Here is a 15,819-nt window from a genome sequence, read left to right on the forward strand (position 1 = left end):
AGAGTGGGTGTAAGGTCCCGTGCCATTTAGGGTAGATGTTTGTAGATACTGTACGCGGAACATACTATGACAGGAAGCGACACTTCTCCCTTTGTCATTGTTTAACGAGCGGCACTCACTCTTGCTGACGTTCCGGGGCTGAAGCACTTTGAAGGTTAGCGATACAATGCTGGCGGATGATCAAATTTCTGTATCCTCGAAAAAAAGCCGGACACCTCAAAGTACCAGTAACAAGTACAGACAGTTGCAGCAACGGTCCGCGAACTTGGATACATAGAGTCATTCCATTCCTTAATATGCCAGCCACTATATTTGCAGCCAACTGCTGCAAGACCTCTTCAATCCACATGATTCAATCCGGCATGATTGCATTCGATAACTCAATGGCATTGCCAACAGTGGATCGCAGTAGGTAATGGTTTCGTATGTGTGCGCTGTCGCTGAGGCGACGTGCGGCGCGCCGCCGAAAGTGCCATTTCGTTTCTCTTGAACAAACTGCTCCGCAAGACGGGTTGATAGCTTCGTGTGCGCTGTGTTTTAGTCGCTTAGTTCGCGTTGAAACGAGAGGCAGAACGAAGGTCAGTTCGCTCGCTGCTGCTGCCGCCCTTCCTCACTCCAGTCTTTTGACAGTGAATTTCCGCTGTCATCGAGTGAGGTGTGTTCATGTTTACTTGTGCGCGCGTGACACCATGCATGCTTGTTAATTTAGCAAGTACGCGAGTGTTCCAAGTTTATACGGTGGATGAAACCGCTATCTTTACTTCGTATAGCTGTCCACTAATTTGTTGTCACAATCGATGCATTGCCTTTCGGGCGAAACTGTGACTTTTGAGTAATTAGAGAGAGCTTGCCGTGGCTGAAACGCCAGATTTAAGTACAAAGCCTGATACTGAATCCTTTGAAGGGACTTCTGGCATTGGCGAGTGAAATGTCCCGGGGGATAAAGTGGCGGAATCTAAGCACACAAGGTTTTTTGTGTAACCAAGGGACACACTGTATCCAGTGCGCCCTTGGGATATTAGTGCAAGAACGTTCGCACGCATAGGTTTAGGTGCACGGTAAATAATACCACCTAGTAGAGTTACTATGCAGCTCTCCACTCACTGTTCAGTTTCGGCACGTTAAAACCCGCAACTTTAATCCAACGATAGACGTTTAATGGTGTTTCCGTGCCCAGAAGTATTAATAACGCGAAAGAATTGCATGATGTTGTTCGTGTTATGCACTGGTGATGTTAAAATTAACTCTGGTTTCCCCATGCGTGTATCTCCTCCGCTTCAACTTGACCGCTAATCTGACGACCCCGTTGAAGAGGCGTCTGTCCTGTCGACGTGTTTCAACTAAAGTTCAAATGGCGAAATTTTCGAATCTAATGCGAATATTCCAGAAGAACGACGTACGAGTGTTCGCTCGACTACCAAATATTTGCGATTTCTAGACAAAGTGAAACATAAAAGTTGCGTTGTATGCGTCCGGCAAGAAAATGAGACTTGTTCAGGTTATTTGACGCGTGCAATTCCATTACCAATCGGTATGCCATATCCGCTGAGAAGCTTGTGAGAAACAACTGAAAGCTGGTCGTGCCTCGTGTACCGTGACTATAATAGTAACGAAACAAAGTTACAGCAACTGCAACGCAGTAAAATGTTGCGTGTGTGGAATGAACTAAGCGCAATGCTACAGCACTGCACGTTGTTTTAAAGGAATCGAAACATGCTGAAATATTGGCCAAATAATAAATTGCTTTGCCCACATCGAGGTGACAAACTCGTGGGCTGCCGAAGGCGAAGCATGCTCTTTAACCGCTGGACACTGTTGTGCTGTAGTGACTTTTTCCAGCCGTCTGTTCGGTAACTATAGTGCGCCTGTGCAACGTGCGCGGTTTTCACGCAGCGGTATCTGTCAGAATGGTTTCCATCGGTCTTTCTGGCTGTAGACTGCAACAACCGTTGTTATCTGTTATTCGAACAGAAACAAATATTCGGCCACTTCGATTAGGCAATTACGGAATCAAATACGAATCGAATAATCGCACAGCTCTACTTCAAGGTCTTTATAGTCGTGCATTGAAAAAATGAAGTCAACCTTAGCTGGCTTTTATTCGGAAGCGGACTCGGCGGCTTAGAAAATGAATCGAGTTTTTGATAACTTGCCTGAAAATATAAGTTCAAGCATCGGAAAAAAAGGAAGACAACCTTATCGCTGAGGGCCCGAATCCCTTGTTTTAATTAATGCGGGCCGCTTATACGCATCTAAGATATACATAGCAGGCCTCAAGAATGATGAATATAACTTAAGCTACAGCCTTGCCGACATCTTTATGAGGAATCTTGGAAAATATTCTCCTGTTGTGAACCTTTTGACCAACAACGCCAGTGGTTTCAACTCGTATAGTAGCCTGAGTTAGGATGGTGTGTGTGGAAGTATCTTAAACGACAGTGTTGTTCAACGTTTCTCGTCCTTTATTCATGCCAAATTACCTGATTTAGATCCTCATGATTACAGAGCCATCTGTCCGGTCGCTTTTTGATGAATGCGATGTTGCAATGCTAATACATCATTCGCCTTCTTGGCCACTATTATATTAACGGAAGGTTAAAACAATACTGTATTTGAAACCTTGCTATAATAACATGAATCTTTGAACAGTCGGTACATACGACGTACTCTCGCCAAGTATTGGGAAATCGGGAAGGTTCTTCTATACGTCGGCCAACAGAAGGTCTCATGCAAATTATCGCTTGATATCATTAACCAGTTCCTTGCGTTAAGTTGTGCATCAGACTTGGGGATCAGTTACTTGAGCATCTAGCGCACCTAGGGACTGGCAACCTAGGTATACACTGAGGGCTGGTAGCACACCTTCCGTGGAATAGTGTCCGTTTCGAGTGCGTCAGCTGCAATGCCCGTCAGCGGACATTCCCGCTACGCATAGTAACAAGCGTTGTCCATTTTCTTTCAGTTATTTATTTTTGAAGTTATTAGTGTGACATCAATACTTAGCTACGTAACAAGGTTCACTAGAACGTTATCGACCTAAGAGAGAGAGAGAGAGAAAATCAACTGTGGTACGTTGGACATCGCGCAAGTTGCCTTTGCTTTCTTCCGCTATAGCTGAAAAGAAATCTGCAGCGTGAACGCCTTTGATTTTGTTACCAGTTTATTTTTTTCCTTCTTTTTTTCTTGTTACTTTTTTCTGCTCTCGCTCTTTGTCGTCTTTACAATCCCTATATCCCCACCCCAGCAGAGAGTAGCAAACACGAAACTCGCGTTTGGTTAACCTCCCTGCCTCCCCTCTCTCTCTCTCTGCAGCCAGAGATCGAATGCAAATGGCTTTTTCTATGGGCACGTTGCTAACCACGTGCTGTGGCTGTTGTATGCCGCTATTTCGTTCTGCTTTCGATTTTATATGTGGCTATTTTTTTTTAGTTGTTTGTACACTTGCGGCTGAAGGCTTGGCTAGAGGCACCGATCCGTTGGACTTGTGGTGTACGTGTATAAGGTACGAAGTGCGCTCAGTCGGTCGCGATATTATTTTTTGCAAGCTTTTTTCCCGTGTTATTAGCTAGGCATCCCTCAGTTGATAAGTACATTGGGCTGCCATGACAACGCAGGTAGCACTTGCTCACATTTTATTTTTAGAAAAAAAAAGATCTCTTCCTTGTATTAGCTCATGAGAGCGCGAGATCTAACCTATTAGGCTTCATGTACCCTTGCAGAGCTCTGATTCCTGTGTTCATTCGAGAAGGAAATGTAAATCTGTCACAGCGAAATGCAAGTGCGCGGTATAGAAACGGGGTTAGGTTTTGAGCACGCCCCAGTATTACGTTTGCATCACCGGTGAGCAACTTAGTATTTCATCAAACCTTTTTGATGTTCACACATAATGTGTATGCCTACTTGTTTGTTGAGTACACTGTCTGCGTACACCGTATCGCGTTTTCTCTGTGGCGGAGCAGTTAGATTATGAATGGGCATAATGTTGCCAGTACGTGGAACAAAGCCACGTACAGTGTTCTGAAAAAAAAGTGGCAGAGTCAACTGTAGTTTACATCTATGTAATGCGAAGCACTGCGCGAATCGTTGCAGCACGAGATGCCGATGCGAATCGAGTTGGTGGGGCCCTAGCGGCCTGAGACGCGTTGTGTCGTCTTCTTATTGCCTAGCGTTTTAAGACGAACGCACGAACGAACGAACGAACGAACGAACGAACGAACGAACGAACGAACGAACGGTCGGTCGGTCGGTCGGTCGGTCGGTCGGTCGGTCGGTCGGACGGACGGTCGGTCGGTCGGTCGGTCGGTCGGTCGGTCGGTCGGGTCGGTCGGTCGGTCGGTCGGTCGGTCGGTCGGTCGGTCGGTCGGACGGACGGACGGACGGACGGACGGACGAAGGAAGGAAGGAAGGAAGGAAGGAAGGAAGGAAGGAAGGAAGGAAGGAAGGAAGGAAGGAGCGAGCGAGCGAACGAACGAACGAACGAACGAACGAACGAACGAACGAACGAGCGAGCGAGCGAGCGAGCGAACGAACGAACGAGTCAGTCTCTTGTCTCACAAACTCGCAAGGCACACTCCCCCGCAGAAAACACTTCCACGCCCCGTTGGGGCATCTGGTCCGTTTGCGGAATGTCTTGGCATGGGGATTCAGCGGCGGGGGGTTGACTTCAAAGCCACGGCACTGCTTCTGCGAACCGACCGGCGGAGGCCGCGACTCATAGTCAACGCGCTTACGCGCTCTTCGTGAACCGCGGTTCCCCCACCCCCGATGGCTATAACCCTCCGCCGCTGTCTTGGCGTCGAACCACGCGTCTCTTCTGACCACCCCACGTGACCCTTACATGCAGCCGCCCGCACAAACAACGCTGAACTCCACTACCCGGTATTTAAATGCCTTCTTCACTGCAGCAGCATCTCTTCACAATCTTATGTAGAGTGCCTAGGCATTACGCTCTCCAATGACCTGACTTGGGCGACGCATATAACCAAGATTACTAACGACGCTAACCGTACCTTAGGTTACCTCAAGCGAGCTCTAAGAGATGCCTCTCCTTCTGTAAAATTACTAGCGTACAAAACACGAATCCGACCCAAATTAGAATATGCTTGAGGATGGACAGTTGAGCGAGTTGGTACGGTAACATATTCTTGGTTTGTAGCGCCAAGTGACACAGACGCAGACGCAGACGTGTCAATAGAAAGGTGCAAAACAATCTTAAGGAATTGGCTGCACGTACCTTTCAATACATAGATGATTACCAGGTGTTTTGGTCATGCGATACCTACACCAAGGAGGCTACGAATATTTCAGAAGTTTTTTGGGAAAGTGGTGGGGGTCTAGGTTTCACGCTTGAGCTTATCCAGAACAACAAATTACAGTTTTTAGATCGGTGCTTGACTTTCCAACAGAAACATGTCTGTTGGTACTATTCGCCAAGGGAAAAAAAAAACGCTGCTTGAATTTTCTTATTGCCATTCCAAGCTTATAAAACAGGGGATAGCTTACTCAGCTCTTGGGTCTGTCGCCCAGCCACGTCCACACAAGTCATGTCCACACAGTATGCAACAAAGTTTTTCACAACAGATAGATATGCTTGAGAAGGCTGGTTATCCTGCTCATTTGTTATCACTAACCTGTGAAAAGCTTTCGAAATGGGTAAAAAGTGCTGCTAAAGAACAAGAAAAACAGACAAATGAAGAAAAGAAAAAAGGTTTGATGTGGCGCCCTATGTACTGTCAGCGGCAAATGAAACGTGAGCAGCGGAGCGCGTGGCCCAAGAATAAGTCAAGGTATAGTGGGCGCCGTCCAGTCATCACCAATGACAGACGCGCACATCGGATTTTGGCGCTCGTTTGGGAGTCAAACAAACGGCCAAACGCGTCCAGCACACCAATGCCGGCCACCGTCGTCGCGGCTGCCAGCGATACCGCGCCGCGCAAGTTTGCCGATTGAAAGAATGATGTGGCGCACAGGCGGCAAACCACATGAGCGAATATCTATAATGATGACGGGACAAACTGCTGCATGCGCACCGCTGTTGGCGTCGGCGAACTGTGCAACAATACTCACCGTAAACTTTAGCTTTTGTTGTTTTTTATTTCTGGTTCCCACCTTTCGAATGTAAGAACCAGATCACAGGCGAAAATATTTCACTATTGGGGGATGGCGCGGTGCGGCCAACTCGGCAAATGCGTTCCTGTCAATGGTGACGACTGCACGGCGCGCACTATATATACCTTTACTTATGTTTGGGCCACGCGCTTCGCTGTTCACGTTTCATTTGACACTGATAGTGCATAGCTTGTCACATGGTTTACGGAACGTGGCTAGTAGATCTGACGCCAATACGGTTTTCGCTCCTCCCCCTCCCCCCCCCCCCCCGCAAGTTCTCTATGATGTACCCTATGATAAATAGGAAACTTGAGCAGGGGGGCAGAATAATAAAAAGTTATCGTGGCGTTAGGCTTGTGTCCCCTTTTGTACCTTGTAACACTGCTATAGTTTATCTGATTCCACTCAAGTGCTGGAAGGCTTATATTGGACAGAGCGGCTGGTGCCTGAATATCAGACTAAAAGAACAATCACTTAACAACCCTAATAGTTCACATTTAGCGTCGCATTGTTTTAATTGCGGTTGTAAAACTTTGTTTAAGGACACAAAAGTCCTTTCAAGACGCGAATGCCAAACCACCCGCGAAATAATTGAGGAATTTCGCATTAAAAGATTAGGACCGACTAACACAATTGTGGTAGCCAAGCGTCAATATCACTTTTAGAAAGCGAATTTCAATATCTTCTCCGCGTGTGTGTCAATCTCAAGCAGTGCATCTTGTTTAGTTTTTCGGGCTTCCCTACCTTCTTAGATGTATAACTGATAGTCTTTAGACCTTGTCATGTTGGTTTGCTACGGTTTTTGCAATCACGTGTATGTATGTTGATAGTTTCAATAAAGATTTAGTTGACAGCGTTCGTGCTGTCTCTTTCTAGTCTCCGTCTATGTGACTTCGCGCTACAAATAAAGAATAGAATGTGCTTGTTCTGTTTGGGATCCTCCCGAACGCGCTCTAACCGATCGCATTGAATCAATCGAAAACCGCGCCATTACATTCGTATATTCATATCACTTTTACGCTGCCAGCGTAAATAACCTAAAAAAAAGCATGTCTACCAAGTCTTCAAGTTCGCCGCAAATTGCAAGGCTTTCGCTGTATCACACATTTTTTTTTCATGTTTTGTTTCATTGTTCTCCTATCAATCCAGCTTATCACATCTCTCAATGCATCAGCCATGTTAAAGCTGTATACCCCCCACGTGGCTGCACCGTGGCGCACCTACAGTCGTTCTTTATCAAAACAGCCATCGACTGGGGCAATCTTCCCTCAAACATCGTCCTTCACGTCAACCCTGTGCAGTTCAAAGCCGCCGTGTCTCTTCGTAAGCATCAACTAACTTCGTAAACATCACTTCCGCCATCCCTCATGTAAAACCCTGTGGTACTTGAGGTGCTTTCAATACGTAAAAAATAAATAAATAGTGCGTATACTTGTAAAGACCTGCTTGTACTTTTTTGGGCTAATAAAAAATAGGGGCAAAGACTTCGCTCCGTTTGCAACGTGCCGCACGAGACCGACTGTCCGCGCCAGCCAATATATCGCGAAATGGAAACGCGTATAGAGCTGCGCTCAAATTACGCACTAGGGAGTATCGTAATTGTTGTTGAACTTTTAATCGTTCTGTTCAAGCTATTTTTTGTTCTGTTCCTCCACTTTGGCTGTCTAGATGAGTGGACACTAGGCCCCTGTCCTGTACCCACTATTCTTGCCCCTATGCGGCGCTGAGGCACCGTATATGGCGCCAGAATGCTGTCAACAGAAGATGTTCAAGTCCTTAGTTACGGCTTCTGGTTTCTTGTGGCGAAGCAACGGGTGAAGACCTCCGGGGAAAACACAAGGAGGAGGACTCCCCTGAAGAATCCGTCCAAGCCGCAGAAGAGCACAATTACTAGAGGTCAATAAAGTTTTCACTCACTCACTCACTCACTCACTCACTCACTCACTCACTCACTCACTCACTCACTCACTCACTCACTCACTCACTCACTCACTCACTCACTCACTCACTCACTCACTCACTCACTCACTCACTCACTCACTCACTCACTCACTCACTCACTCACTCACTCACTCACTCACTCACTCACTCACTCACTCACTCACTCACTCACTCACTCACTCACTCACTCACTCACTCACTCACTCACTCACTCACTCACTCACTCACTCACTCACTCACTCACTCACTCACTCACTCACTCACTCACTCACTCACTCACTCACTCACTCACTCACTCACTCACTCACTCACTCACTCACTCACTCACTCACTCACTCACTCACTCACTCACTCACTCACTCACTCACTCACTCACTCACTCACTCACTCACTCACTCACTCACTCACTCACTCACTCACTCACTCACTCACTCACTCACTCACTCACTCACTCACTCACTCACTCACTCACTCACTCACTCACTCACTCACTCACTCACTCACTCACTCACTCACTCACTCACTCACTCACTCACTCACTCACTCACTCACTCACTCACTCACTCACTCACTCACTCACTCACTCACTCACTCACTCACTCACTCACTCACTCACTCACTCACTCACTCACTCACTCACTCACTCACTCACTCACTCACTCACTCACTCACTCACTCACTCACTCACTCACTCACTCACTCACTCACTCACTCACTCACTCACTCACTCACTCACTCACTCACTCACTCACTCACTCACTCACTCACTCACTCACTCACTCACTCACTCACTCACTCACTCACTCACTCACTCACTCACTCACTCACTCACTCACTCACTCACTCACTCACTCACTCACTCACTCACTCACTCACTCACTCACTCACTCACTCACTCACTCACTCACTCACTCACTCACTCACTCACTCACTCACTCACTCACTCACTCACTCACTCACTCACTCACTCACTCACTCACTCACTCACTCACTCACTCACTCACTCACTCACTCACTCACTCACTCACTCACTCACTCACTCACTCACTCACTCACTCACTCACTCACTCACTCACTCACTCCTGTGGCATGGTGCGCGCGTCAGCGTTGGAGGCGTTGAATAATGTGTCGGACATTTTGATCAGAAACGCGAAACAGGGCAGTGTCGATACACAGCGAGGTAATTCTTGGAAGTTGGAACGCGAGTGCATTGCAAACGCGAAGTGGGTGAAAATTTATACATAGTGATGAGACAGTAGCGAAACATTGCCGTATCTTTTACAGCTCGAAAACGAGGACTTTGAGAATGAGTTCGTGCAGGATGAGTTCAGTTCGGAGTGTGATGTGTGCGGCAGACTCCGATTTCAGTCGGTTGTGTCTGCCATGTTGGAGCGCCACAGATTTACGTTGATCGAGGCGCTTCCCGGTGAAAACGTGCCCATCTTCGTTGAAGGCTCTACTTGCAAACTGTCTCTATGCAAAAAGAGCCTTACTTACAAACACCAACGAAAGTTTTGCTTAAACAGATTCGCAGGTTGCTTGGGATCTCCATTAAAAAAAATGGCTGTGGCTTAGCTAAGGTTAAGCCCAGGATGCGAAGCATACTAGCCTTTATTTTAGTTGTTGAACCATGCACTGTTTAGCCTGGTGAACTGCTGTTGCTTGGCTATATTTGGTTCGGCTAGACGAAGAAACAACTCATGCGTTACTCTGCTTCGCCTTCAAGAGTGGAACGCGACAGCGTTCCCGTCGACCCGCCAAGGGGTGTAAGACGATGGGCTACGGCGCAGCGAGTACGCGCCCCGCATTGGACGCGGTGAGCGTCGAGCAACGCAGCGTTCGGCGCGGCAACGAAATGTGCGCCTGAGCAAGCGACGCACGCCTGAGCCTTAGAAACTGCTCGTTTCTAAGGCAACACCGCATTCACTAGAGGCGCTTTTGTACCGCTTTGAAGCATCGTACTCGTGGCTCTGTGGTAGCGTCTCCGTCTCACACTCCGGAGACCCTGGTTCGATTCCCACCCAGCCCATCTTGCAAGAGTTGAGCCAAAGCCACCTAGAAACAAGCGCAGCTGCTTATATACCGCCGCGACGGCGCGAGCGACGGCGCGAGTTGGAGCCCCGTTTCTCCTCTGTCGTGACGTCACGGTTTCACGTGGTATGGCATGGGGTCAAAGGTCATTGAAGGCGACACCGCCGCGCCTGAGGAGCTGGGTTGAGCTCTAGTAATATGCTTCGAATAAAAAAAAAAGTTAATATGAAGTGCTCGCACCTTATATGTGCTGTGATTTTTGTAAAAATCGAATAGCCAAGGTACGAAAGTGGCTCGACACCTCCACAGAAAGCGTTGTGTAAAGGGGCATATAAAAAAGGAAAAGAAGAAAGGAAAAAAACACGAGCATAGGCTTTCGAGCGAAAAGTTAACGTTTCTGCACATAGTGGCGCAATATACGCCCTTATCTTCTCCCAGACTTCTTGGCCTTTTGTTGTCTGTGGCGCGAGGAGGCGTCACTTGTGTACTCTCTGCGAGCGGGTCTAGCTGAGCCACCCTGAACCGACCTCGTTTGCACGCAAGCGGGTTAGGCGAGTGAATCCACCTCTTGCGGGCGGGTTACTGAATTCGCCTCGACGCTCGCTCGGTTCTATCCGCGAGCGTTTACATAAACCACACGGCTGGATTTCGGCCCGACAAGCCGACTCGAACCTACTTTATAGAGTTCATGTAACGTAGCTACAGGTTGCGCAACAGTATAGTGTAAGTTTACGCACTCTCGAGTGCTGTAGGATAAGCGTGACGCTTTATTTTATTTTTTTTCGAACTTTCCTATTCTGTGGTTGGCGTCGTGCTTGGGACCTACACTTGCTGGATGAAAAAAAAAAAATCAGTTAACGTCCAAGCAATGTAGCGGCACCCTGTATTGCTGAAGTCACGTTTATTTGAAATGTGTAGTGGTCATTCTGAGGCTTTCATTACTTCTGCTACATGCGACCTACACGGTCTATGGTATCGGCTTAGTTTGCTATGGCTCTCGCTTGCCAAATTCACGCGTTAGCATAACACATGACGACGACTTTAATGATGACGATGAAATTACAAAGTAGACGAAATGACGTCGATAGATCAACGAAGGTGGTATGACGACGATGGCATGACGACAATCAGATGGAAATTCTGAAATGATGACGATGGCATAGCGACGGCACGAGTACAATGGGATGACGACGAGTGTATGACGACAACCGGATTACGAAGCTGGAACGGTGATGACGGCACGACCGTTATTGTTATTGGTTTACTTGTTTTTTTGTATGACTTTTTTTTTGTCTAACCCACTCCTGCGATAGCCCCGTATAGGGGCTGCAGTATGTACAAATAAATAAATAAATAAATAAATAAATAAATAAATAAATAAATAAATAAATAAACATGACGACGGCATGACAACGGATGCGTGACAGCGACTTTCTGACGGCGACGCAATGACGACGATGGCGTTACAACGGAGGTATAATCACAATTGAATAAAGACAGCATGATTACAATAAAACGAGCGATGAGGGATCGGATAACGTTGATAAAACGATGAACGTGGTATGAATACGACGCACGATGACAATGGTATAAAGTTTTTGAAGTGATGACGAGGGTAAAACATCACCGTGTCGACGACGGCATGATGACGATGGCATGACTAGAGTCGGATGACGTAGTTAGAATGGCGACGATGGTACGGCCACGACGCATCACTACGACACTATGACAACGAACCCATAGCGACGACTGTATGACGACAAGACAATGACGACGACTGTATGATGACAAGCCAATGACGACGATGGCGTGACATTGACGTATCGCGGAGATTGTGTGCCGACGATGGTTTGACGACAACGACGGCATGACAAAAGTCGAATGACGAATCTGAGGTGACGCGTCGATGGTGCGGCCACAACTGCCGCGCAAAGACGGTATGAGAACGAGCGCATGACGACTGTATAACGATGACGGAATTTCCGGAGTCCTCCACTACGGCGTGCCTCATAATCAGAAAGTGGTTTTGGCACGTAAAACCCCAAATATTATAAATATTATTATTGTAACCACAAGGACGACATCCCGACCACGAGCGCATACCTAGTGACTCAAGCTATAAAAAAACTTGGGCCTCCTGGTGGGCGTAGAAGGCGTGACGATGACGTTATGACAACAGTTAAAAAAAAATTAAATTGTCGGGTTTTGTAGGGGCAGGCTTCGTATATATGGGGTCTTCTCCCACTTCTCCGAGGTAGAGTTCTGGGGCGCTGTAACGTAAAGCTATTCCAAACTTTTCTATTCCAATTCTGCAATCAGCCCTCTGCTATTGGTCAAAAACTTTTTCGGACCACCGCCATTTCACCTGTCGGTCACGCGACGTCATGAAGACCGCAATAGCTCCCCATCTGATATGACGTGTACACACTGATTATGCATGATTTGACTGAACAAAAAAAAAGTTATTTCTGATTCCACGCCTTTTCGCCATTAGCCCTCGGCTATTCGTCAAAAATTTTCGGGCTGCACTTACGTCACCTGCCTGTCACACGACGTCACAAAACCGCAAAAACTCACCGCGTCAAAGTGACGTGTACGCGTTAAAGATGCCTTAATATGCCGAACAAAACTGAAATTTTCTTCTGAATAGCCGCAGGCTGCCCCGTTGGGAAAGAAATAAAAGATGGCTGCCGCCGATTGCTCAGGCACTGGCTACTCGGACCTGCCGGAGAATATCGGTTTATTTGCGTATAATAAAGCTTTTTGCGTGGCCATGTAACGTTTTCGAGCACTTTCGGCACGTTTACGACCACGTTCTACCAATGATTCTTTGCTGAGGATCCGTGTTAGCGTCAATCTTAAGCTTCCGTTGCATTCCACCGCGATTTTCGACCAGCCACCGCAAGCTAAGTAAGGGAAAGCGGACCAATAGCAGACGCCGACACCACACTCTTCATCCAGTTATCAATTTTCAGTGCAGTGGCTCGGCCCCATGCATTGAATACCCCTCCACTTGAGCGTGCTCCTTGCCTTTTGTCAGCCAATTAGATAAGACAAGCTGCTCATGAAGGCAATGTTATTCATTTTTCAAGCAAACAAGAGTGACCTCCTATGAACGAGGAGAGCGTTTGTTTGGCCTATTCAGACAACCCTGCGGGTCACCGCCCGATGATTGCGTTGACGGTTACGCAAATTTCACGTCAGGAAATTGGAATAATAACAAATTGGAATAGTTTTACGTTATAGGGCCCCTGGATTCTCTTGAACCAGTACTTGCGGGTCTACAGTAACAAGATGGCTTGACATCCGCAACCACTGTGGGCATTCCGGGGAGCAAGTCAAGTGTGCTTCCATACTTCAATGGAACGCCAGAGGTCTGCAGTCACGGATGTCAGAATTTGGGCCCTTTGATATTGAAAACAAGTTCTCCATTATCATAATTTGTGAACCTCATTTTTCAAAGGCAGTACCACTTTCCGGCTATGAATCATTTGTTTTTTCATGATGCATTGAACGTAGTCAAGTTGCTGTGTATATCCGCAAGGAGCTCACGTATGTTCACCAAATAGTGCACTCCACAACGACAATTAGTACATGTGTCTCCGTGTTGAAAAGAATAAAGGTTCATTTAGACTGATAGGCGCCTGCATATCCCCATCACATCGACTTGATCGACAGAAACTAAACGGCATGCAAAAACTCCAGGCCCTTGTATAATCATGGGTAACTTTAACGCCCATCATCCACTCTGCGGAAGCTTCAGGACAAATAAACGACGCACGAGTCTAGTTGATCTCGCTGCCGAGCATGGACTAAGAGTTTTAAACGATGGCAGCCCGAATAATCTCCGAGGAGAGACTTAGAGCAGCTGCTTGGACTTGGCATTAGACATGTTGCATAGTTTAAGTTCCCAAGTTCAGTGGTTCACAGACATTAAAACTCATGGCAGCGGCGACATTCCTACGTGCATCAGAGGGCTTGGCAGTTCTCTTTACCTTGTGCGCGTAAGACAGATAGACTGGCAAGCGTACAGAATTTCGATTGAGGACAAGTGCAGAGATAAATATCCTGAACGCCTTTAAGATATGATCATACAAGCTCTGCAGACTCCTACGCGGACGTATAGAACATCTACAAGACGCACAGATTTCGACCAGTAATTGGAGAGGCTTCGGGTGATCCGCCGGTGGGCCGAGAAACGATATAGGCCTACTAAGTCCATTTATGACCTGAGGGAAGCCCGACGCATCCATAGGTCCAGCGTGAGAAATGGCTCGGTCCAAGGAGCTTCGGGCTTGGGTCGGGCCCGGGCCTCGGTCAGGGCCGTAATAGGCCCCAGGCTCCACCAGGCCCGTAAAAATTGGAGGACGCTTAAGCTTCGCTTTCAAGAGTGGAACGCAATAGCGTTATCGCACCCCGTTCGCACCGCCCACTCATTCGCTCGGCATGCTCTTGAGTCACACAAAGACATAGTTTTCATATACAACACTTCTAAGTCCACAGCACAACCTTTTTCTAATTATTTGTTCCAGGCGCACCACGCAGACGCATGACTCCTCGCCAGCAGCACGGCACAAATTGAAGGGGTCGCTTTCCCCCCAGACGCGCTACGGCGCAGCGATCACGTCAGAGGCGTCCCGCATCGGACGCTGCACCTAGGAATCGCGCTGTGAGCGGAAAGAGTAGCCGCGTCGCCTAAACATGAGGGTTCGAGTGACGCACGCTGGAACTTGGATGGGGAGAGAGCAAGAAAACTTATTAAACGCAAGGGTATTGGGGCATCCTCGGACCGGTCTCCGCACGGCCCCGCGCTCAAACGAGACGAAGGGGAGAGCGGGCGAGTGGCGCGCCACCTTTCGGGACAGCGCCGTACATTGCGAGGAGGGGGTCTTCTGTGTTTGCCGCAAGATGGCTCTGCGTGTGCGCCAAGCGCAGAAAAAATGTAGCGGAAAAGCTCTTCGCTACTCGTTTAACTGCGACTTGTATAATTTACATGCTCATAATTACCGATATACACCGCAGCATAACTTTCTATGGCACGTTTATAAGGCAACACCGCATTCACTAAAGGCGTTTTTGTCCCGTTTTGAAGCATCGAAATCATGGCTGAGTGGTAGCGTCTCCGTCTCACACTCCGGAGACCCTGGTGAGATTCCCACCCAGCCCATCTTGCACGTTATTTTTATTTAAGAATTGCCTTCCGAGATTTTTATCTCACGGCCAACACCGCCGACACCGACGCCGATGACACGGGCTTTTCAGCGACATCAGCTCCTTAACGCTGTCGCGTTAATAGGCCGGGTATGCTATTGGTGACTTTTGAAAACATCATACTATAGGTAGAGAAATCTTTATTTCGTCAGCGTTAGGTGGGGCGATTAGGCGTGGTTTTTTCAGGCGGGTCAGATGGCCGTCAGTCGATGTTTCATTCAGGCTAGTTGGTAGTGGATGTTAATAATTTTAGCGCTAAGAAACGGACGACACGAATTTACTTCGTAATTCCGTTGGGCACCAGGTGTCCACATCCATCGACCAAATGCCGTTTCAGGGGAAATGCCGCTTCCTCTCCGCCTTCCTCGCTTTCCCACACTAGATTGAGCCGCGTTCGCCGGCTCGCTCTCGCACATAAAACAGAAGGCGCGCGGCGACGATTTTATCGCCCTTGGACTCTATACGGAACCTCGCGGCGACGGCGACGCCAACGTTGACGGCAGAAGTACACTTGGGTTTTCCATATAA

The 15,819-nt window shown here is 47.7% G+C and overlaps 1 protein-coding gene across 4 annotated transcripts in view; it reads left to right on the forward strand.

Moving 5' to 3' along the window:
- LOC135911998 (glycosyltransferase 25 family member-like) overlaps positions 1 to 15,819 on the forward strand; it is an 873,389-nt gene that overhangs the window by 279,509 nt on the left and 578,061 nt on the right. The window contains exon 10 of one of the 4 annotated variants that reach the window (XR_011507037.1): positions 7,777 to 7,984. The exons of 2 other annotated variants lie outside the window; for them this stretch is intronic. Coding sequence is in view for 1 of the 2 variants with exons in the window: in XM_070521051.1 (XP_070377152.1) it covers positions 7,777 to 7,780 (4 nt within the window). In the remaining variant the exon portion in view is untranslated. Of the gene's footprint in view, positions 1 to 7,776; positions 7,985 to 15,819 lie in introns of those variants that run through there. One more of the 4 variants, XM_070521051.1, reaches the window with a different exon arrangement.

The sequence above is a fragment of the Dermacentor albipictus genome, chromosome 1 (genome assembly GCF_038994185.2).
Source record: "Dermacentor albipictus isolate Rhodes 1998 colony chromosome 1, USDA_Dalb.pri_finalv2, whole genome shotgun sequence".
NCBI lineage: Eukaryota > Metazoa > Arthropoda > Arachnida > Ixodida > Ixodidae > Dermacentor > Dermacentor albipictus.